Source organism: Ixodes scapularis, unplaced genomic scaffold (genome assembly GCF_016920785.2).
Source record: "Ixodes scapularis isolate PalLabHiFi unplaced genomic scaffold, ASM1692078v2 PGA_scaffold4__175_contigs__length_147842914, whole genome shotgun sequence".
In the NCBI taxonomy this organism is placed as follows: Eukaryota; Metazoa; Arthropoda; class Arachnida; order Ixodida; family Ixodidae; genus Ixodes; species Ixodes scapularis.
Window position 1 is genome coordinate 135,438,476 of NW_024609879.1, and position 16,150 is coordinate 135,454,625.

The window sequence follows — 16,150 nt, forward strand, 5'->3', positions numbered from 1 at the left end:
GATAGTATCTCAAAGGACTACACGGGTGGTATTTGTGGACTTACTTACATCAACCCTCAAGAAATGTATAACAAACGTAAGCGAAGATGTCTAGCTCGTTATTAGTTCCTTAAGCCCTAATATTGAAACTTTACTTAAATCGAACTGCCCTAAAGCTAAAATACCAGAAGCTTTTTTCACGCAAACTGTCGCCCTTCACAGGTTCCACATTTTCTGCTGCTAGTGCTGCGTCTACCACTGGACAGACGTTCGAATGCTTGCTTTTACTCCTGTTTTCCTCTGATATCAGAGTCCAGCTGTAGGGAGTTTGGAGGCTGAGGAAGCTTTTGGGGACCTGCAGCAGTGTCTCTTTTAATTGGAAATGACAATTCAGACTAAACGGTGTATTTTTTTTAATACCCAAGGCTGGAATAAAGAATTTCAGGAAAAAGTATAAACATTCCAAATTACGGCACCATTGCTGTACATATTTTGGGCAGTTCGATACATAGCATACAGGCAACTGGGCGCAATTCGGCCGTTTTTGCTGCTACCATAAAAAAAAAAAAAAAACTAATTTTCAGTAATGTTGCGTTTTTAAGAAATATGCCTGCATACGTGCACAAACTATATAATTAATTCACGAATAAGCTACATTTACGTAAAACAGCCCTGTTTCACGAGCACTTCAAAGATCATCAGATGCAGGGTCTTTAAGACATCTGCGAACCAGCGCATGCAGAGTGGAAGCGCAGAGTCGGGGTCGCGAGCTAATTTGCCGACCACCCAAAGGCCCTTGATATAAATGCCACTTCAAATGCCTTGAAAGCGGGATGTAATATCGTCCTAAATCATGAACAGGCAAGGAACAGAATTGCAGCGTCTGAAACACTTGCGCCACCGCCTCACGGACCCTTCTCAAGATTGCCTTGTGTCGTGTGGACGGACGGTGAGGTTCATCGGCGGAATTCCCTCCTCCGATAGCTTTCGGGATTTGTAACCCAATTTTAAAGGCAAAAAGGGCAAGCAGGCTTATAAAATGTACGGATCGAAGCACGTCAATATCGGCCTCACCCAACGTCTTGTACACCGGGTACACGAAGTCCAGGTCCTCGAAGAGCTTCCGGGACACAACGCCAAACCGGGAAACCGGTGCTGGGAAGCGAGCCGATGCGAGGTCACGGAGCGGAGTACTCCCCCTGACGTCACGGTACACCTCACCCAATCAGGGCGCGGCGACCGCAGCGACGCTTGTGTTCGCTCTCGGGGCTAGTGCTGAGCGACGCAGGCGTGACGGGGTACTTGGGCGGTGATCCCGTGGTTTTTTTGACGATATCTGGCAGTGGTCTGTGGTGGTGCGCGAGGTCCGGCATGACGGCCATTGATATCTGGTTCTACAAAGTGCTTGTGCTTTCGACGGTGCGAGGATTACGACGCACGGCATGACAATCGTTTGTGACCTTAAGAGGAAAAATCGACGTGTGAAGCATTCCCAGTGCTTTCACGAGATCGTTCATCTCACGGCGTTGAATCCGCTAAACCTAACCGACGAAGAAACAGCTCGCAGACCTCGCCGCTGTTCGACCGGGTGTTCTGGTCGCTTCAAGAAATGTTCAGGTTTGGTAAAAGTGCGTTCAAAGGTTTGTGTCTTAAAATAAAGCCAGAGTCGAATATAATGCACTGTGATTTGTGTCACATGGCAATATGTGCTAAATCCTACTTGCACGATGTTTCGCCATGAGAAAAATGCGGTTTATTAAACATTTTATATTTGCCTGCTCTGCCGTAACGCTTGACCGCTATCGCAGCGCGTTCATTGTTGAAAACGCGATGAGTTGACAACTCTTTCCAAGCATTGGCTTTCGTTCCGTTCTGCAAAAATTAATTCACATACTGCTTTTTCTTTTTTTCTCTTTTTTACCATACCGATGCGTAAAACAATTTACGTCACAACCGTTATTTCATCACGTTGCGAGAGTAAATCTTGCTCAATCGTCCACCGCACCTTGTAAAATCTTTTTTTCTTTTTATGCATTACCAATGTCGAAAAGTTTTACTTCCGTGACTTGTCTGGGAATGTCAGAGCGCTCTGAGCCCAGCAGCTGTGGTTGGCTGAAAAGAATTTCGAGTACCTCTAGTGGCGAGGTGGGGGCGCTCTGCTAAATCAAGGTCAAAGAAGACAGGCGACCACCCGAATTCACCATAAGTCGCATTCATGTAAACGCGGCTATAAGAAAAGTGTTCCAATGGGGGTTCGGCAGAGCGGCTAACGACGCGGTGTTTTGACCCTCGCGCCGCTCCTTCTCGTTGGCCGTAAATTACTGTCACGTTGGTGAGCACCACCGGGTTCAGCACCCCTCACTGCGGCCACTATGTGAGCAATCCTTTCCTTCTTCAAAGGGAGCTGCTTCACAAGCTGTTCCCAGTGGAGTGGGAACCAAAATCGAGTGGCCGTGCTCCGGTCTTCAAGATGCACTGGGTCTTCAAGATGAACAAACAAGCGCTTAACGCCTGTATACGGAGCTTCAGAATTCTGATTTTTTCACTGATTACAGTTGGTAAATATTCATAATCTAAAAATCGAACAGTTTAAACGCAATAATTTGTTTGAAGATAAAGTAAGTAGGCAGGCGAGCTGGTTGATATTACACATTTTTGAAAACCGGAGACGACGGACAAGAAGGGGACAACACACAAAACGTCTCAAACGCTGCGTTTGAGACGTTTTGTGTGTTGTCCCCTTCTTCGTCCGTCGTCTCCGGTTTCCAAAAATGTGTAATATTTTGTTTGTTGTTGCTTTAGGTTCCTGTTCATTTCATTTTTTTTTGCTTTTTAGTTAGGTGATTGGTCTATGCTTGTGTATGCTCGATGCAAGAATGACATTTGAAAGCTGAAAGTCATAAAAAATAAAGGAATGTACTGACGTTGTCTAGCTTTATACAAACTTGAAGAAGACTAAAGTTATTATTTATGCCTATTTTCTAAACCTGCCTCACACTTTTTTAATCATGAAGATTTCATAGTTTTCTCTCGTTTTTTGGAGAGTTTTTAGGAAAAAACTCACCCTGAAAAAAAACAACAACAACAGAGCAAGCATGAGTAAATGAACATTCGCTTGGTAAACTCGTAAACCTTCACGGCGTCTAAAGGAATCCAACATAACAGCATTTTATGAATTTCTCTATAATCAAATTTTAATATACTAACCACCCCACTTACTTTGTTAATAGGAGAACAGCATCGTATTTTTCATATGATGTTTTTCGTACTTCCTGTTTCAGGCTATCAAGCGTAGCAGACGCGTCCAGGTATTCGGTACCTTGATAAGTTACATATTTATACAAATCTCTTGTTAGTTTCTTCTGGAAGGTAGAGAAAATTAGACCATAACGCATTATAGGGTACTAGGAAGGCAGAAGCTTATTCATATGAATACTTGTGGCTTATGCTATTTTAACAATTTTAAGGAATGCATTTATAGTTTAAAAACGCCCCTTCATGTAAAGTTGTGATCTCTGTTCTGGAATCAGCCAGACAGCATAATTAAAAGGTTGTTTAGACATTTACTAAGAAATCGTTTTATTAAAAGAAACAAAAAGGTGCTAATATACAGTTCTCCTTAAGCTTAACGACGCTGGCTGGTTACCCAAATATTGATTTACTGCGAGCAGCTCAAAGCCAGATTTGTCACTAAAGCAGCGGGAATGCACTCCTCAAGCTGGGATGTGATTGGGGAGTCAAAACTTTACCACGTAGTTTGACTGGTAGGTTCAGGATTGGAAGATCAAAACCTTTAAAAAGCTGCATATGTATTGCCCGTTTGTGAGAAGTTTTAAGCTATTTATACTTGTGCCTACAAGGAACTAGTTAGGCGAAATATACGAATACGAAAAGGATTTATACATTTTCCACTACTTTCGGGTCAACATTTTCCTATAATTTGTTATTGGCGAACCTTTAACCGCGAGTTCAAGAAAGAGAAAACATCTGCGCCTGTAAGGTTTTCAGTCCATTTGTGTAAAACCACATTCAAAGCCCAAAATATAGGCTTAAGTGTCAGGATAGAACACGTATTTCGCAATAAGTAACTTTCCTAGAAAAAGCCACTATTTAAATGCTCTTACATCGCGAGGCTTGTTCTTAGTTGAGAGCTATCCCCCAAAAAATGCTTCTGCTTGGAGTCCTTGATTCCAAATTAACCGCTTGTTTTCAAGTTAGAAACTAGTCTCGAGAAGCAAATATTGCTTAGTTTGTTTTTTCCGGGGATAATTCATTTTTATCATACGTGTCTTATCCAAGTATTTAAAGATGTCTTAAGGTATTTATGCATTACATTTATGAATACGCTTTTGTGAATTTTTGTTACTCATGCATTAAACCTCACCTTTATCAGTTAAATTTATTCAAGGGCATGTGTGACATCATGAAATGCAGAGCAACTTATAGAGGTAAGCTCTTTGTAAGCTTTTATGGAAATGCTTTATTGAAGCTGGAAAAGCTTCCCAAACATGTCGTCCGTTAATTCGATGTATGTCGCGTTAGCGCCGAGTTAACGTCTCTCTTATTGATTGTTGTAGGAGAAAATAAATGCCACCCCCAGTAAACGTTAATGCACAGGTCTGCTCCTTTCGTGATTTCACTCTTTCTGATATTTTTGTTTTTATGTTTAATGTGCTGAAACGGTGATAATCCGAGGTGGGCCCAGACTTTTATTTAGTGTCAATGTAAAATGTGCATAAATCACAATGTAAATGTGTTTATTTTCAATGTTTAAAAGCAATAAAAAATTATACATTTTATATGTAAATGAATACGAAATTCAAAATAATAAAAGTATTAAAGAAACGTCTATTATTTTTTCTGTATTTTATATCCTTACTATCACTGTGTATAAGAGATGCTTGAAAACGGCATCATACAAACCCTTATGGGATATATAAAATTCCTAGTCAGTGTTTCCCGCTTTGTCCAAATAGGTTTATTAGCAGAGTTCATGTATTACTAGAGCTTTAACAAAATTTAAAATTAAGGCGAAAATAGAAGACGTGTTACGCCTAAATATTTTGTTACCACGAATAAAAGTTCGCAAAGAGCGAATTATAAAAATAAAATGCATCAGAAAATATTACTATGAGCGCGTCTTACCTAAGTATATATTTACAAACCTAAATATATATACCTTGATTTCCAAAAACATCAGTGCGAGCATCAATTGTAGAATCTGCCAATATGCTCCCAAGCTATTAAACGCGTATCATATGTGAAACGGACGGCACATAAAAATTCTGGGGACATGAGTTTACTTTTTAAGTTCAGTATTACTCTCGTGCATTTTATGGACGAGACGGGTCCGAGTGTAGACTTGGACCGGCCTAGGTAAACAAAACAAATGCACTTTTGTTTAACTCGTACTTTATATAAATTTTGCATATCTTGATCTACGTTTATCGTATCCCCACACATTTTAAGGAATCTCTCATATTGCAACAAAGTCTCTAACATGTTTGAGACATTTCCTTTCCCATCAGCGTAATCATTGAACAACCTTCCAATTAGAATTTGTTTAGAAAGATACATATTTTTTGGTTTTTTCCTACATGCTCCAATCTCAGCTAGATGAAAATTCTTCAAGCCACTTTTTAAGAACGAGACCTTGTGTTGTCATAAACGAGATCGACTGTTTACGTCAGCTTGCCGAGCCTTTAGTTTTAAATTGCACGAGGCAACTTTCTCCGTGTCTCGCAAAAACAAAGATAGGAAACGTTGATTCTTGTGCACCGAGGAATGACTTCAATCAACAAAATCGCTCCGGTACCAAAAGGCATAACATGCTCCCCTCCTGTTACCAGGAGACTGCGTGTCTCTTTTTAGAGACCCTCTCTTCTCGTTCCTCCACAAAAATTTCCAAATTAAATAACGTGCGCTTCCTTGAGATCTGTTCAATCACGATTTTTCGCCATCTATCGGGAACAGAAGTTGTGCTTTGGTAGCTTTCCGTAACGATTCCTTGACAAAGCAGTAATTCAAGGGCTTGGTTTGTGTGATGCTGCTCCGGAATCGCTCTACATTTTATTATGATCGCACTATCATGTTTCATATCATATACATATACATTTATCTATAATTACCACTCATTAATTTTAATGCATAAACTTTAGCAGATTTGCCGATTCATTTAACGAGTGATCTAATGTTTATAACTCAAAACCCTTTATCTCAAACTGCCTGCGGGCCATTTTGTTTACATCAACTTAAAGCCGATTACGAACCGTTAACTTGACGATTAAGAAATAGAGTTAGACTTTTTATGGCTATCTCAAGATGGGAAGAAACACAAGTGCGAATGTGCGACTTTGAAATATATACTTGCAAGGGACTTGTGTGTGAATAAATTATACTTACTTTCTGGACTTGCCTCTTATATCTCGTCGTAAATTATTTTTGACGAAAGTTACGAGCGGAATACATGGTCAGTCTTGTCAAGTTAGATATAGTACTAAACATGTTTCTGGTGTTCATGCAGGACACAACCGGTACATTATGCATAATATAAGTTGTGGTAACTTTAGTTAATATAGTCGGCTAAACTTTCGTAACGCATGCAATTTGAAGTAGAATGATGTCCTTACTCACCGACAGAATTTTAACGAAACATAACCTTGTTTTCAATTTTGGGTCGGTCATAGATGAATACCGTATGTTGACCTGAACCAAAAAGTGAAGAAAAATTAATAGTTGAATTGTATTATCTCGGATTGCATATCGCACGTGTAGTAGCTAACGCATATTCGTGTATATTTTATAAAGCGTTTAACATGATGACAAATTTCTTCTCGGTGTATGTTTGATCGAAGAATTCGCTTAACGCGTATATATATATTTCATTTTTTGTGGTGGTCTAAGTTTGTTTTTACATTTTAATTATAACTTTGATGATGGTGATATATTAGGCATGCTTTGGTAGCACGAGAACAAAAGAAGTCTGGCATTTCGGCCGGACGTACGACACTCTTCGAACAATGCTGGACTTTCTTTTCTAAACCGATTTGCTCGGGACAATTCATACCAAATTGGCGACGACGAGGGGATTATTGTTTTTCGTTAAAGAGCGAAGGAGTGGGATGATGGTGCTATCGATGCCATGCTTTGATAGTTAGAAAATAATTGAAGTGTCTGGCATCTCGGCCGCCCGTACTACAAGCTTGAAACGATGGTAGATTTTTTTTCTTACGCTCGATTTACTCGGCAAAATTAATAGCAATAACCGTTATTTTATTCCACTTTTTAGCCCAAGTGAAGCGCGTGGAAATATCATCGTTATGGAACTGAAATTCTTAAAGCAAATGGTATTCACAAGTGCATAAATTACGCGATGTTAATACCAGGAACTAATTGTTCTTTCCAATGATGAAATGCTCATCAAACTTTAAGGTCGCTTTGATGTCCGGAATATATTGTTTCTGAAAAGATTCCTAAAAGTAACGCAGTCCAAACTCAATCGTAAATATTTCTGTTCAATACGCAATTTTTAAGATTGATTGAATTAGTTTACTCGTTAAAATCAAGTATGTCTTACATATATTGTTATGTTCGGATATAATTCCGTCTCTTTAAATCGTCCTTTTAGTTCCCGCTGTTAATGGGTACTTGAATCATCTGGGTACGCCAGCGCTCCTATGGACATCAACGTAGTAGGTTCTTAAACGAGGGCAGGTATGAAGAGCGTTTCCTCATGTCAAGAATAGAGGATGGGGTAATAAACGTAACGTCCAAATTAAGCCTAGAATATACAACTCTTTTGTGAGTAACGACACAAGTGGGCTGGTGTGATACGTTCTAAAGTGTGGTAGCAATATAAATGCCCGAATAACCACTAAACAAGTAACAGTTATGTTTTGTACGCGGTGGAACAGAGATAAATGTAATTGCCAAAATCGTTTTCAAACGACTAAAACGTCAATGAAAGCTTAAACAGAAGAAACAGCTGAGAAAGGAAGAATAAACGATACGGACAGGCAAACACTTCTATAAAGACCCTGTCGCACTAAGGCTACAGTTGGAAAACTCTATTCGGCAACACGAGGAAATCGTGTTGCCGGCGACCCTTTCACATCGCGGCAACCACAACAGTCGGGCAACATGTTGCTGCCTCCCGGCAACCGAGTTGGCCGATTTGTTGTCCGACCACCCTGTCACACCTCGCTTAAGGCCCTGTCACACCGAGGCAACACTTGGACAACTCTATCCGGCAACACGAGAAAGTCGTGTTGCCGGTGACCCTGTCACATCGCGGCAACAACAACAGTCGGGCAACGTGTTGCTGCCGCCCGGCAACCGTGTTGCCCGATTTGTTGTCCGACAACCCTGTCACACCGCGCTGACGGCGAGGACAACACGGTAAACACTCCGCCATCTTGATTGTTTACCTTCGTTCAAGTGCGGCGCGGCGACGCTGGAATTGTGACTGTACAAAGTGCTAGTGCTTTCGAAGTGTCGGAAATGACCACGGTACGGCAACAACCAGTGACTGTGGTTAGAAAAAATGACATGGGGAGTATTTTCCACCCTTTATTTTATCCGAATGTTCTTCATTCGCTGACAAAGCAAATAGCCCTAACCGAGGAAAGTGAAATCGCTGATATAAGTTCGGGATTTACGCCACCGTATGAAATGTTTCTGTCCGGTTCATTCTTTCGTTCAACTCCTATTTCTACTGAAAAATTTAGTTAGCACTGGCAGTACCCCAAAGCCTCTTTTATAGCCTTTTGTTGAGCTGAACTGTCAGTGCTTGAAAACTGCGACACCGACAAGATCGACCTTCATACCAGTCGGTGGAATAAATATCTTTTCAACGCTTTCTAGTTGCCTACCGCCTGCTATGTGATCGCTTCATTCCCCAAAACGTCCTGAGTATTTTTGAAACAAATCAGGTGTCTGGAGCGGCTGTTTCCAAGTTCTTAGCATCGACAATCATCACATGGGTGATCGTTTTAATGCTTAGAGTTACGAATCTTCGCTTTCCTGGTTTCTTTTTATTATACTCTATCAGCGGGCGAGTAGACATGCCATTTTATTTCACTAGCAGTAATGTGAGCTGGTCTGTCAGAAGTTCTAATTTCAACACCAGTCTGAACGTTCACGACCGTAGCTATGACCATTGCGACAATCTCTTTTCGTTACTACGCAGTAAAAACATTCATCACATTATTTTAGCTGCACGCCAGACTTAATTATTGTTCAATAACCTTTTCCAAACATTTATGCGAGTAAGACGTTCTTGATAGGCAACTAGCTCTGCCATCGAAGCTATTTGTGTCGTCGTGTTGCCGGCTCGAAATTCGCTCAGCCAGCGATTAGGGCAACACGCGTTGTCCAAATCAAGTTGCTGCTGTTTTTGTTGCCAAAAGCTGTCATACCGAGCAACATTTTCGTTGTCCTTCATTTTATTCTGCTGTTGCCGCGATGTGACAGGTTTGTCGGACAACACGGGGAGCGAGCAACAAGTTGTCCGACTGTTGGAGAACGTGTTGTGTTGCGGTTGCCGTCGTGTTGCCTCAGTGTGACAGGGCCTTACGGAAATACATATTCCTGAGAGCTAAAGGATAAAAAGAATTCGCTTTCTAGGTGCTTCAGCGTAACAAAACACGCGAAATGTAATTGGCAATGGAAAGACACCGTGCTCCATATGCGCCTTGTACAGAGCAATAAATTCGGAGGCTGCATGGATGTTCATTCCTTCGCTTAGACCAGATGCGATGGACAGGCTGCATTGCTTTTTAAAACAAATTTCTCTTCCACAATCGCTTAGATTTTATAATGCGTGAACTTTAAAGCAGCAAGGTGGTTACTTAAGGCAGTTGGTTTAGGGTCTTAAAAGATATAAAAGCGCCTGAAACAACATTACCATTGCGAGTGCGAAACGAATTACTGTTACGAGTGAGCCGTGTGTTTGTCTTACTTTGTTTTTTTCCTTATTGTTTTCGGCGCTTTTGTACCTTTTGAGACTGTAAACCAGAACGATCACCGTACAGGTAAAGGTAGAGAAGTAAGCACACCATACGTATAGAAGAATGGTACCCGTCGTATTTCTCCACTGTTTATAACGAACAACGCAAGGTCAGTATTAAAGTGAACTAATTGTATGATTAGATTTAATGTATGCTGGCAAGTTTTTCGCCAACGTTTGACATTTTAGAATCTTGCCAGAAATAATTGGCCGAAAACCAAACATGACAAGATTAGCCATTGACAATCCGTTCCACGCAGCGCGGGTATAAAGTGTATGGCAGAAGTACTTACAGAAGCCATAAGTACGCCTGCGTAAAGTGCCACCTTTATGGGTCTTTTTAGATTCTTGTTCCTCGTAGTATCCACCAACATCATTATTTCAGGCCTCACCGTGCTGGGAACTAGGGCGGGTTGGAAATTATTGCTTTTAATGTGCTTTTTTTAGTATGCGAACGATTGACTGATGAACAGTGCCAGTCAAGTGAGGTGCCAAGTCTTATAGGCCACATGCACCTTACCTGTTATACTCCTTTCCTTGATGAGTTGAGCTGGCTGAAGTGGTGGAACTTCAAGATCTACGCAGTGTTTATCAATAATGGTTTAGAATATCAGACACTATCTGAAGTATATTTCTGAATTGGCCTAAACCTTATACAGTTTAGAGGCAAAGGTAGCGGTGAATTTTATTTCTATTCCATTTTAGTTCTCACTTCTCACTAGAAAATAAAATGTATATACAGGCTCTAATTTCATTGTTCTGCCATGTTGTTCATAAAAAAAAATGAGAGAGTGCATATATGCCTGAGCGTATACCTTGAAAATTAAATTACAACCCAAACCATAGCACTGTTGTGCTTTGATAACAATTAGGGATAAAAAAAGAAAATAGAAGAATACACATAAACAAAATTATATATTAATTTCAAAAGCTCTTACTCATTACAGAAGCTGAAATGAGGGTCCAATAGTAAAAACTAAGACATCCAATTCCTACTGAAAGCAGATCTCTTATAACAAATACACATCTAACAAAACAAATATTAATAGGGTATTGTTTAAGCTTTATAGATTTGTCTAAAAAGGCGTTAATGTTACACTTATCCGATTGGTGCAGGTGAGTTATGCGACCAGGGGGACATTATATGGTTGGCAATTCTTTACTCTGAGTCGGTTAATTAATTAAAATTCGTTAATTAACTTTTTATTTAGTGAAAATACACGTATGGTTTCAGTTAGAAACTTCCTGACCGTCATCGAAAACCACTATATCAACTCTTTTTAGAACGATTTGAAGCCCATGGGAAAAAATTGGGGGCGCACCAAAGTTACCATTCGTGCAGCAGGCGCAAAGCTAGCAGTAGCGGAACGCAGATGATTAGATTATAAACGCGTTCTGCCAATGCTAGCTTTGCGCCTACTGCTCGAGTGGTAACTTGGGTGCGCACCCAAATTTCCCACGATCTTCAAGTCGTTTTAAAAAGAGTTGATTTAGTGGTTTTCGATGACGGTCAGTAAGTTTCTAACTGAAACCATATGTCTACTTTCCGTAATTAGAAAGTTAAAAAACGAATATTATATAATTATCTGATTTAAGTCTAACTTTCACTGGACTCTCAACTAAATCTGTAAAGCTTAAAAAAACACCATATATATATATATATATATATATATATATATATATATATATATATATATATATATATACAGGGTGTTTCAGAGGACGCAGGCCAAATCGCTCCTGCGAAAACTACTTATCGCAGCGAAAAAAGGCTTGTGGCGTTTTGGTCCGGGGCCACGGCCCCATTCGGGAAAATTATTAAAGTCGGGGATAATAAGCTCTTAATTATTTTTGCGTAATTAACTTTTTAATATCGTGCTTAAGGGCTTGGTTTAAATTCGAAAATTACTCAGTATCATCGAAAAACACTAAATCTACAAATTGCAGTACGATAGAAAGCACGCGAAGCATTTTACGACTTTTTGAAAAACCACACAAAATCGACAGGTTTTTAAGTTTCGGTTTGCTATCGGAGCGCATCTCAGCCTCGGCGGTACCGCACCCCGCGAAGAAAGAGTGCAACCAACCTCTGCTGCGCTGTCATCGCGCGACGCAGCAGAGGTTGGTTGCACTATCTCTCCACGGGGCGCGGCGCCGCCGGGGCTGATATGTGCTCCGAAAGCAAACCGAAACTTAAAAACCCGTCGATTTTGTGTGTTTTTTCGAAAAGTCGTAAAATGCTTCGCGTGCCTTTTATCGTTCTGCAATTTGTTGGTTTAGTGTTTTTCGATGATGCTGAGTAATTTTCGAATTTAAACCATGCCCTTAAGCACAATATTAAAATGTTAATTACGCAAAAATAATTAAGAGCTTATTATCCCCGACTTTAATAATTTTCCCAAATGGGGCCGTGGCCCCGGACCAAAACGCCACAAGCCTTTTTTTGTTGCGATAAGTAGTTTTCGCAGGAGCGATTTGGCCTGCGTTCTCTGAAACACCCTGTATATATATATATATATATATGTGTGTGTGTGTTTTCTTTGTTAGAGGTGTATCCGTCTTAACAGAGTTGTTTTTAGTAAGAATTGAGTTTCTTCATTTTTAATTTTTGCTTTTATTTCGAACTGCCTGGCTCAGCTCGAGCTGTCGCGCGCCCTAACCATTTTTTAGACGCGCTCTTTTACGTCTTCTAGTTAGCATTACCCCCCCCCCCCCCTTTCCATCCCTTATTGCGCCGTCGTCCCGACCGCAAAAAAAAAAAACAAAAAAAAAAACAATTAATATTATTTTTTTTTTTACAGCGAAGTTGTGAATGGTTAGGGTTCTGTGCATTTTTCGTTTGCGTCAACAAAATCTCGAGTATAACCTAAGCACTCCTTATGAGGTTTGAATGCAAAACCATGTACGCCGCTCGTCCGCTTCCTTTTCCGTCTGCTGCATACTTTTCGTCGCCGGTCAGTGCGGGTGCGCCTCTGGTCTAGGTGACGTTGGACGGTCTGTGTTAATGGCGCGCTGATGGACACGCGGAGCCATGGGGTGAGCGGTCGTGGAAACTGACGATTGCAGCGGCCGATGGGAGGCGCGTCGGCGCGCGCCAGCCAATGGAACCGAAGGAAACTAGGTGCCGTTTTCGCACTTCAAACTGATGACATCAGCTCGCTCAATGAGACAGTTAATTCTTTCGCATTAAAAGTCAGGCCATGTCTAGGCTCGCGCCGCCCTCTCTTTGTCGTCGTTCCAAGTGCTAGCGTACCACATTTTCTTTCCTTCCCCGGGGTGGCGGTCCCGTCTCGCGTGCCTACTGGGTTCCGCGCAGTCTTCGTGCGCGTCAACAAAAACTCAGGCCATGTCCACGCTTGCACCGCCCTCGGGGCGGCGATAGTCCTCGACATCTGTGGGCGCACCTTTCGTCACGATGGCCATCGATCAAGGCAATAAATGTGTTCGTGCATTTGTTAAAATGTAAGTGTCACATCTGTGTCGTGTGCTAAGGAGCTTCGCTGGCCATCCACCTTCACAGAGTGGAATGGCTCATGACTTGTATTAAGTAACGAGGATGGCGGTGGTCTTAGCCGCCGGGTCAGGGGGTTTTGGTCTTCATACGGGCGACGTGGACTACATCGGAGGTTGCTCGGTGTCTGTCAGTAGTATTTTGCTGTAATTGCACGTGATATGAGATTTCGGACAGCTTGCGGAGGAGTACGTAAGGACCGATGTAGTGGTGGAGGAACTTGGTATCTAAGCCCTGGTGACGGTGAGGCGTCCAGAGTACGACATGGTCCCCTATTTCGTCGGAAACGTGGCGGTGAGTCTTGTCATACCGTCGGCATTGGCGTTGCTTTGATGTACCTGTGCGTAGCCCGGCAAGTTGATGCCCCCCTTCAGCACGACACACAAGATGTGCTACAGTGTTGGGAAGTTCGTCATCTTGACGTTAAGGCAAGAGCGTGTCCAAAAATGTCGTAGGAGGGTGATTATGGAAAATATACTATGAAGAATAGCCGTGAGTGTCTTGAACGGCAGTGTTGTATGCGTAAGGCACGAATGAAAGGAAAACATCCCATTGGTGTTGGTCAGACTGGACGCACATGAAAATCATATCGGCAATGGTGCGATTAAAAAGTTCCACCAAGCCATTTGTGGATGATATGCTGTTGTCGGTTTATCGGTTTATGAATGGTCCCACAAAGATGTAATAGTTTCTGTATCACCTGGGAAAGAAATACTGTGCCTCAATCGCTGAGTATGTGACGAAGGGGGCCGTGTCGCAAAATGATGTGCAAGAAAAATGTGTCGACTTCGTCCGAATTCGTGGACGCTAAGGCAGCGGCCTTTTCATAACGTGAAAAATGGTCCATGGCAACAAAGACCTAGTGGTTGCCGTTGTGTGTAAGAGAAAAGGGCCCCAACAGGTCGATATCGATGCGTTCAAATAGGCAGTGAGGTGGATCGAAAGGATGTAGAAGCCCAGCTGGTGCGGTTATTGACCTTTTTGGTCACTGACATTGGACGCATGATGCTACGTACTTGGGGATGTCGCGTAACTTGCCGTGCCAGTAGAAGGTATTACGCACACGCATGGAAGTTTTAATAAAGCCCAGGTTTCCAGCAGTGGGGTCATCGTGTAGAGCATCTAATGTATCAGGTCGGAGATGTCTTGGAACGATACAGTAGATGTCTTGTGACAATACGGAGATATCTTGCGACGATACAGTATGTTGTTCTGCATTGCAGAGGCCAACAAGCCATTGTTAATAATAAAAGAAGTTTTTTTTTTTTAGGCAGTTAAAAATTCGTTGCAAGTGTGGATCCAGAGCAAAATCCAAGCTATAGGCAAAAGCAATTGCGGCAACGGCAGAAGAGGGAGTTTTTAAGAATGGTGAGATGGAACTCTGGAGATAAGCAGTCAAACGCGTCGTGTTGTTTTCCAGACTTATGGAATACGGAGACGTCGTATTTTTGGAGTTTTAGTGCCCACCATCCCAAATGTCCGGAGGATATTTCATTTCATAATCAGCACAAAAAGTGCTGATTATGAAATGCTGTAAATGGACGACAAAATATATAAGGTGTAAACTTGCTGATGGCCTAAGTTACGGCAAGACATTCTTTTTCAGTGATGGAGTACTCGACCTCTTCGTAGAACAAAGTTCAGCTCGCACATGGGACAACATGTTCTCGAGCGTCTTGCTTCTGCATCAGTACAGCACCAAGTTCATAAATGCTTGCATCGGTGTGAATTTTGATGTCAAGATCAGAGTAAAAATATGCCAAGACTGGCTAGGTGGTCAGTGCGGACTTCAGGGTTGCGAATGCATCCTCTTGATCTTGAGACCATACGAAAGGTCAATCTTTCTTGAAGAGAGCGTTTAAAGGAGAAGAAATGACAGCAAATCCGTGAATAAATCTTTGGAAATATCAACAAATTCCAAAAAATTAGCGCAGTGCCTTAACTACTATGGGGCGTGGAAAATAAGAAACAGCGCGGAGTTTCTCAGGGTCTGGTGATATTCCGTGACGGCTGATGACATGTCGAAGAATTTTGATTTCTCTTGTACCAAAAAGACACATTTTAGAGTGGAGTTTGAGGCCGGCGTTTCGGAAGCATTCTAAAAGAGTTGTCATCGAGATGAATGTTTAAGAAAAGTGTTCGAAAAGACGACACTGCATCCAAGTAGCACAGACGGATTTTCCAGCGCAAGCTGCGTAGAAGTGAATATATCATACGTTCGAAAGTTGCAGGAGCATTGCATAAGCCAAAAGGCATGACTCCAAACTGGCAAAGTCCATCAGTCGTGACGAAAGCTGTTTTTTCTCGATATTTTTTGTCAACGCTAATTTTCCAATTGCCTGAGCGCATGCAATCGACGAAAAATAGTTGGCGTAATGTAGCGTATCGAGGGCATTATGAATTCGGGGTAGGGGATAGACATCTTTTTTGGTAATTTTGTTGGATCGTCTGTAGTCAACACAAAAACGCCATGTGCCATATTTTCTTTCACAAGCAATATGGGAGAAGACCAGGGACTTTCAGATTCTACTATTATATTTTTTGTAACATGTCACTCCCACGGCTCCTGATGACTTCTCGTTCTGAACGTGTAACTCGATACGGACGGCTGCGTATGGGCCTTTTAGTTCTAGTATCGAAACTTCTGTCTGATC

At 41.7% G+C, this 16,150-nt stretch overlaps 1 protein-coding gene across 1 annotated transcript in view; it reads right to left on the reverse strand.

Moving 5' to 3' along the window:
• LOC115311832 (A disintegrin and metalloproteinase with thrombospondin motifs 5-like) overlaps nt 1–16,150 on the reverse strand; it is a 70,311-nt gene that overhangs the window by 43,535 nt on the left and 10,626 nt on the right. Inside the window, exons 5-8 of the mRNA XM_040218603.1 lie at nt 10,506–10,562; nt 10,279–10,388; nt 6,613–6,684; nt 3,199–3,341 (exon numbers count right to left, since the gene is read on the reverse strand). Of these exons, the coding sequence (XP_040074537.1) occupies nt 3,199–3,341; nt 6,613–6,684; nt 10,279–10,388; nt 10,506–10,562 (382 nt within the window). The remainder of the gene's footprint in view (nt 1–3,198; nt 3,342–6,612; nt 6,685–10,278; nt 10,389–10,505; nt 10,563–16,150) is intronic.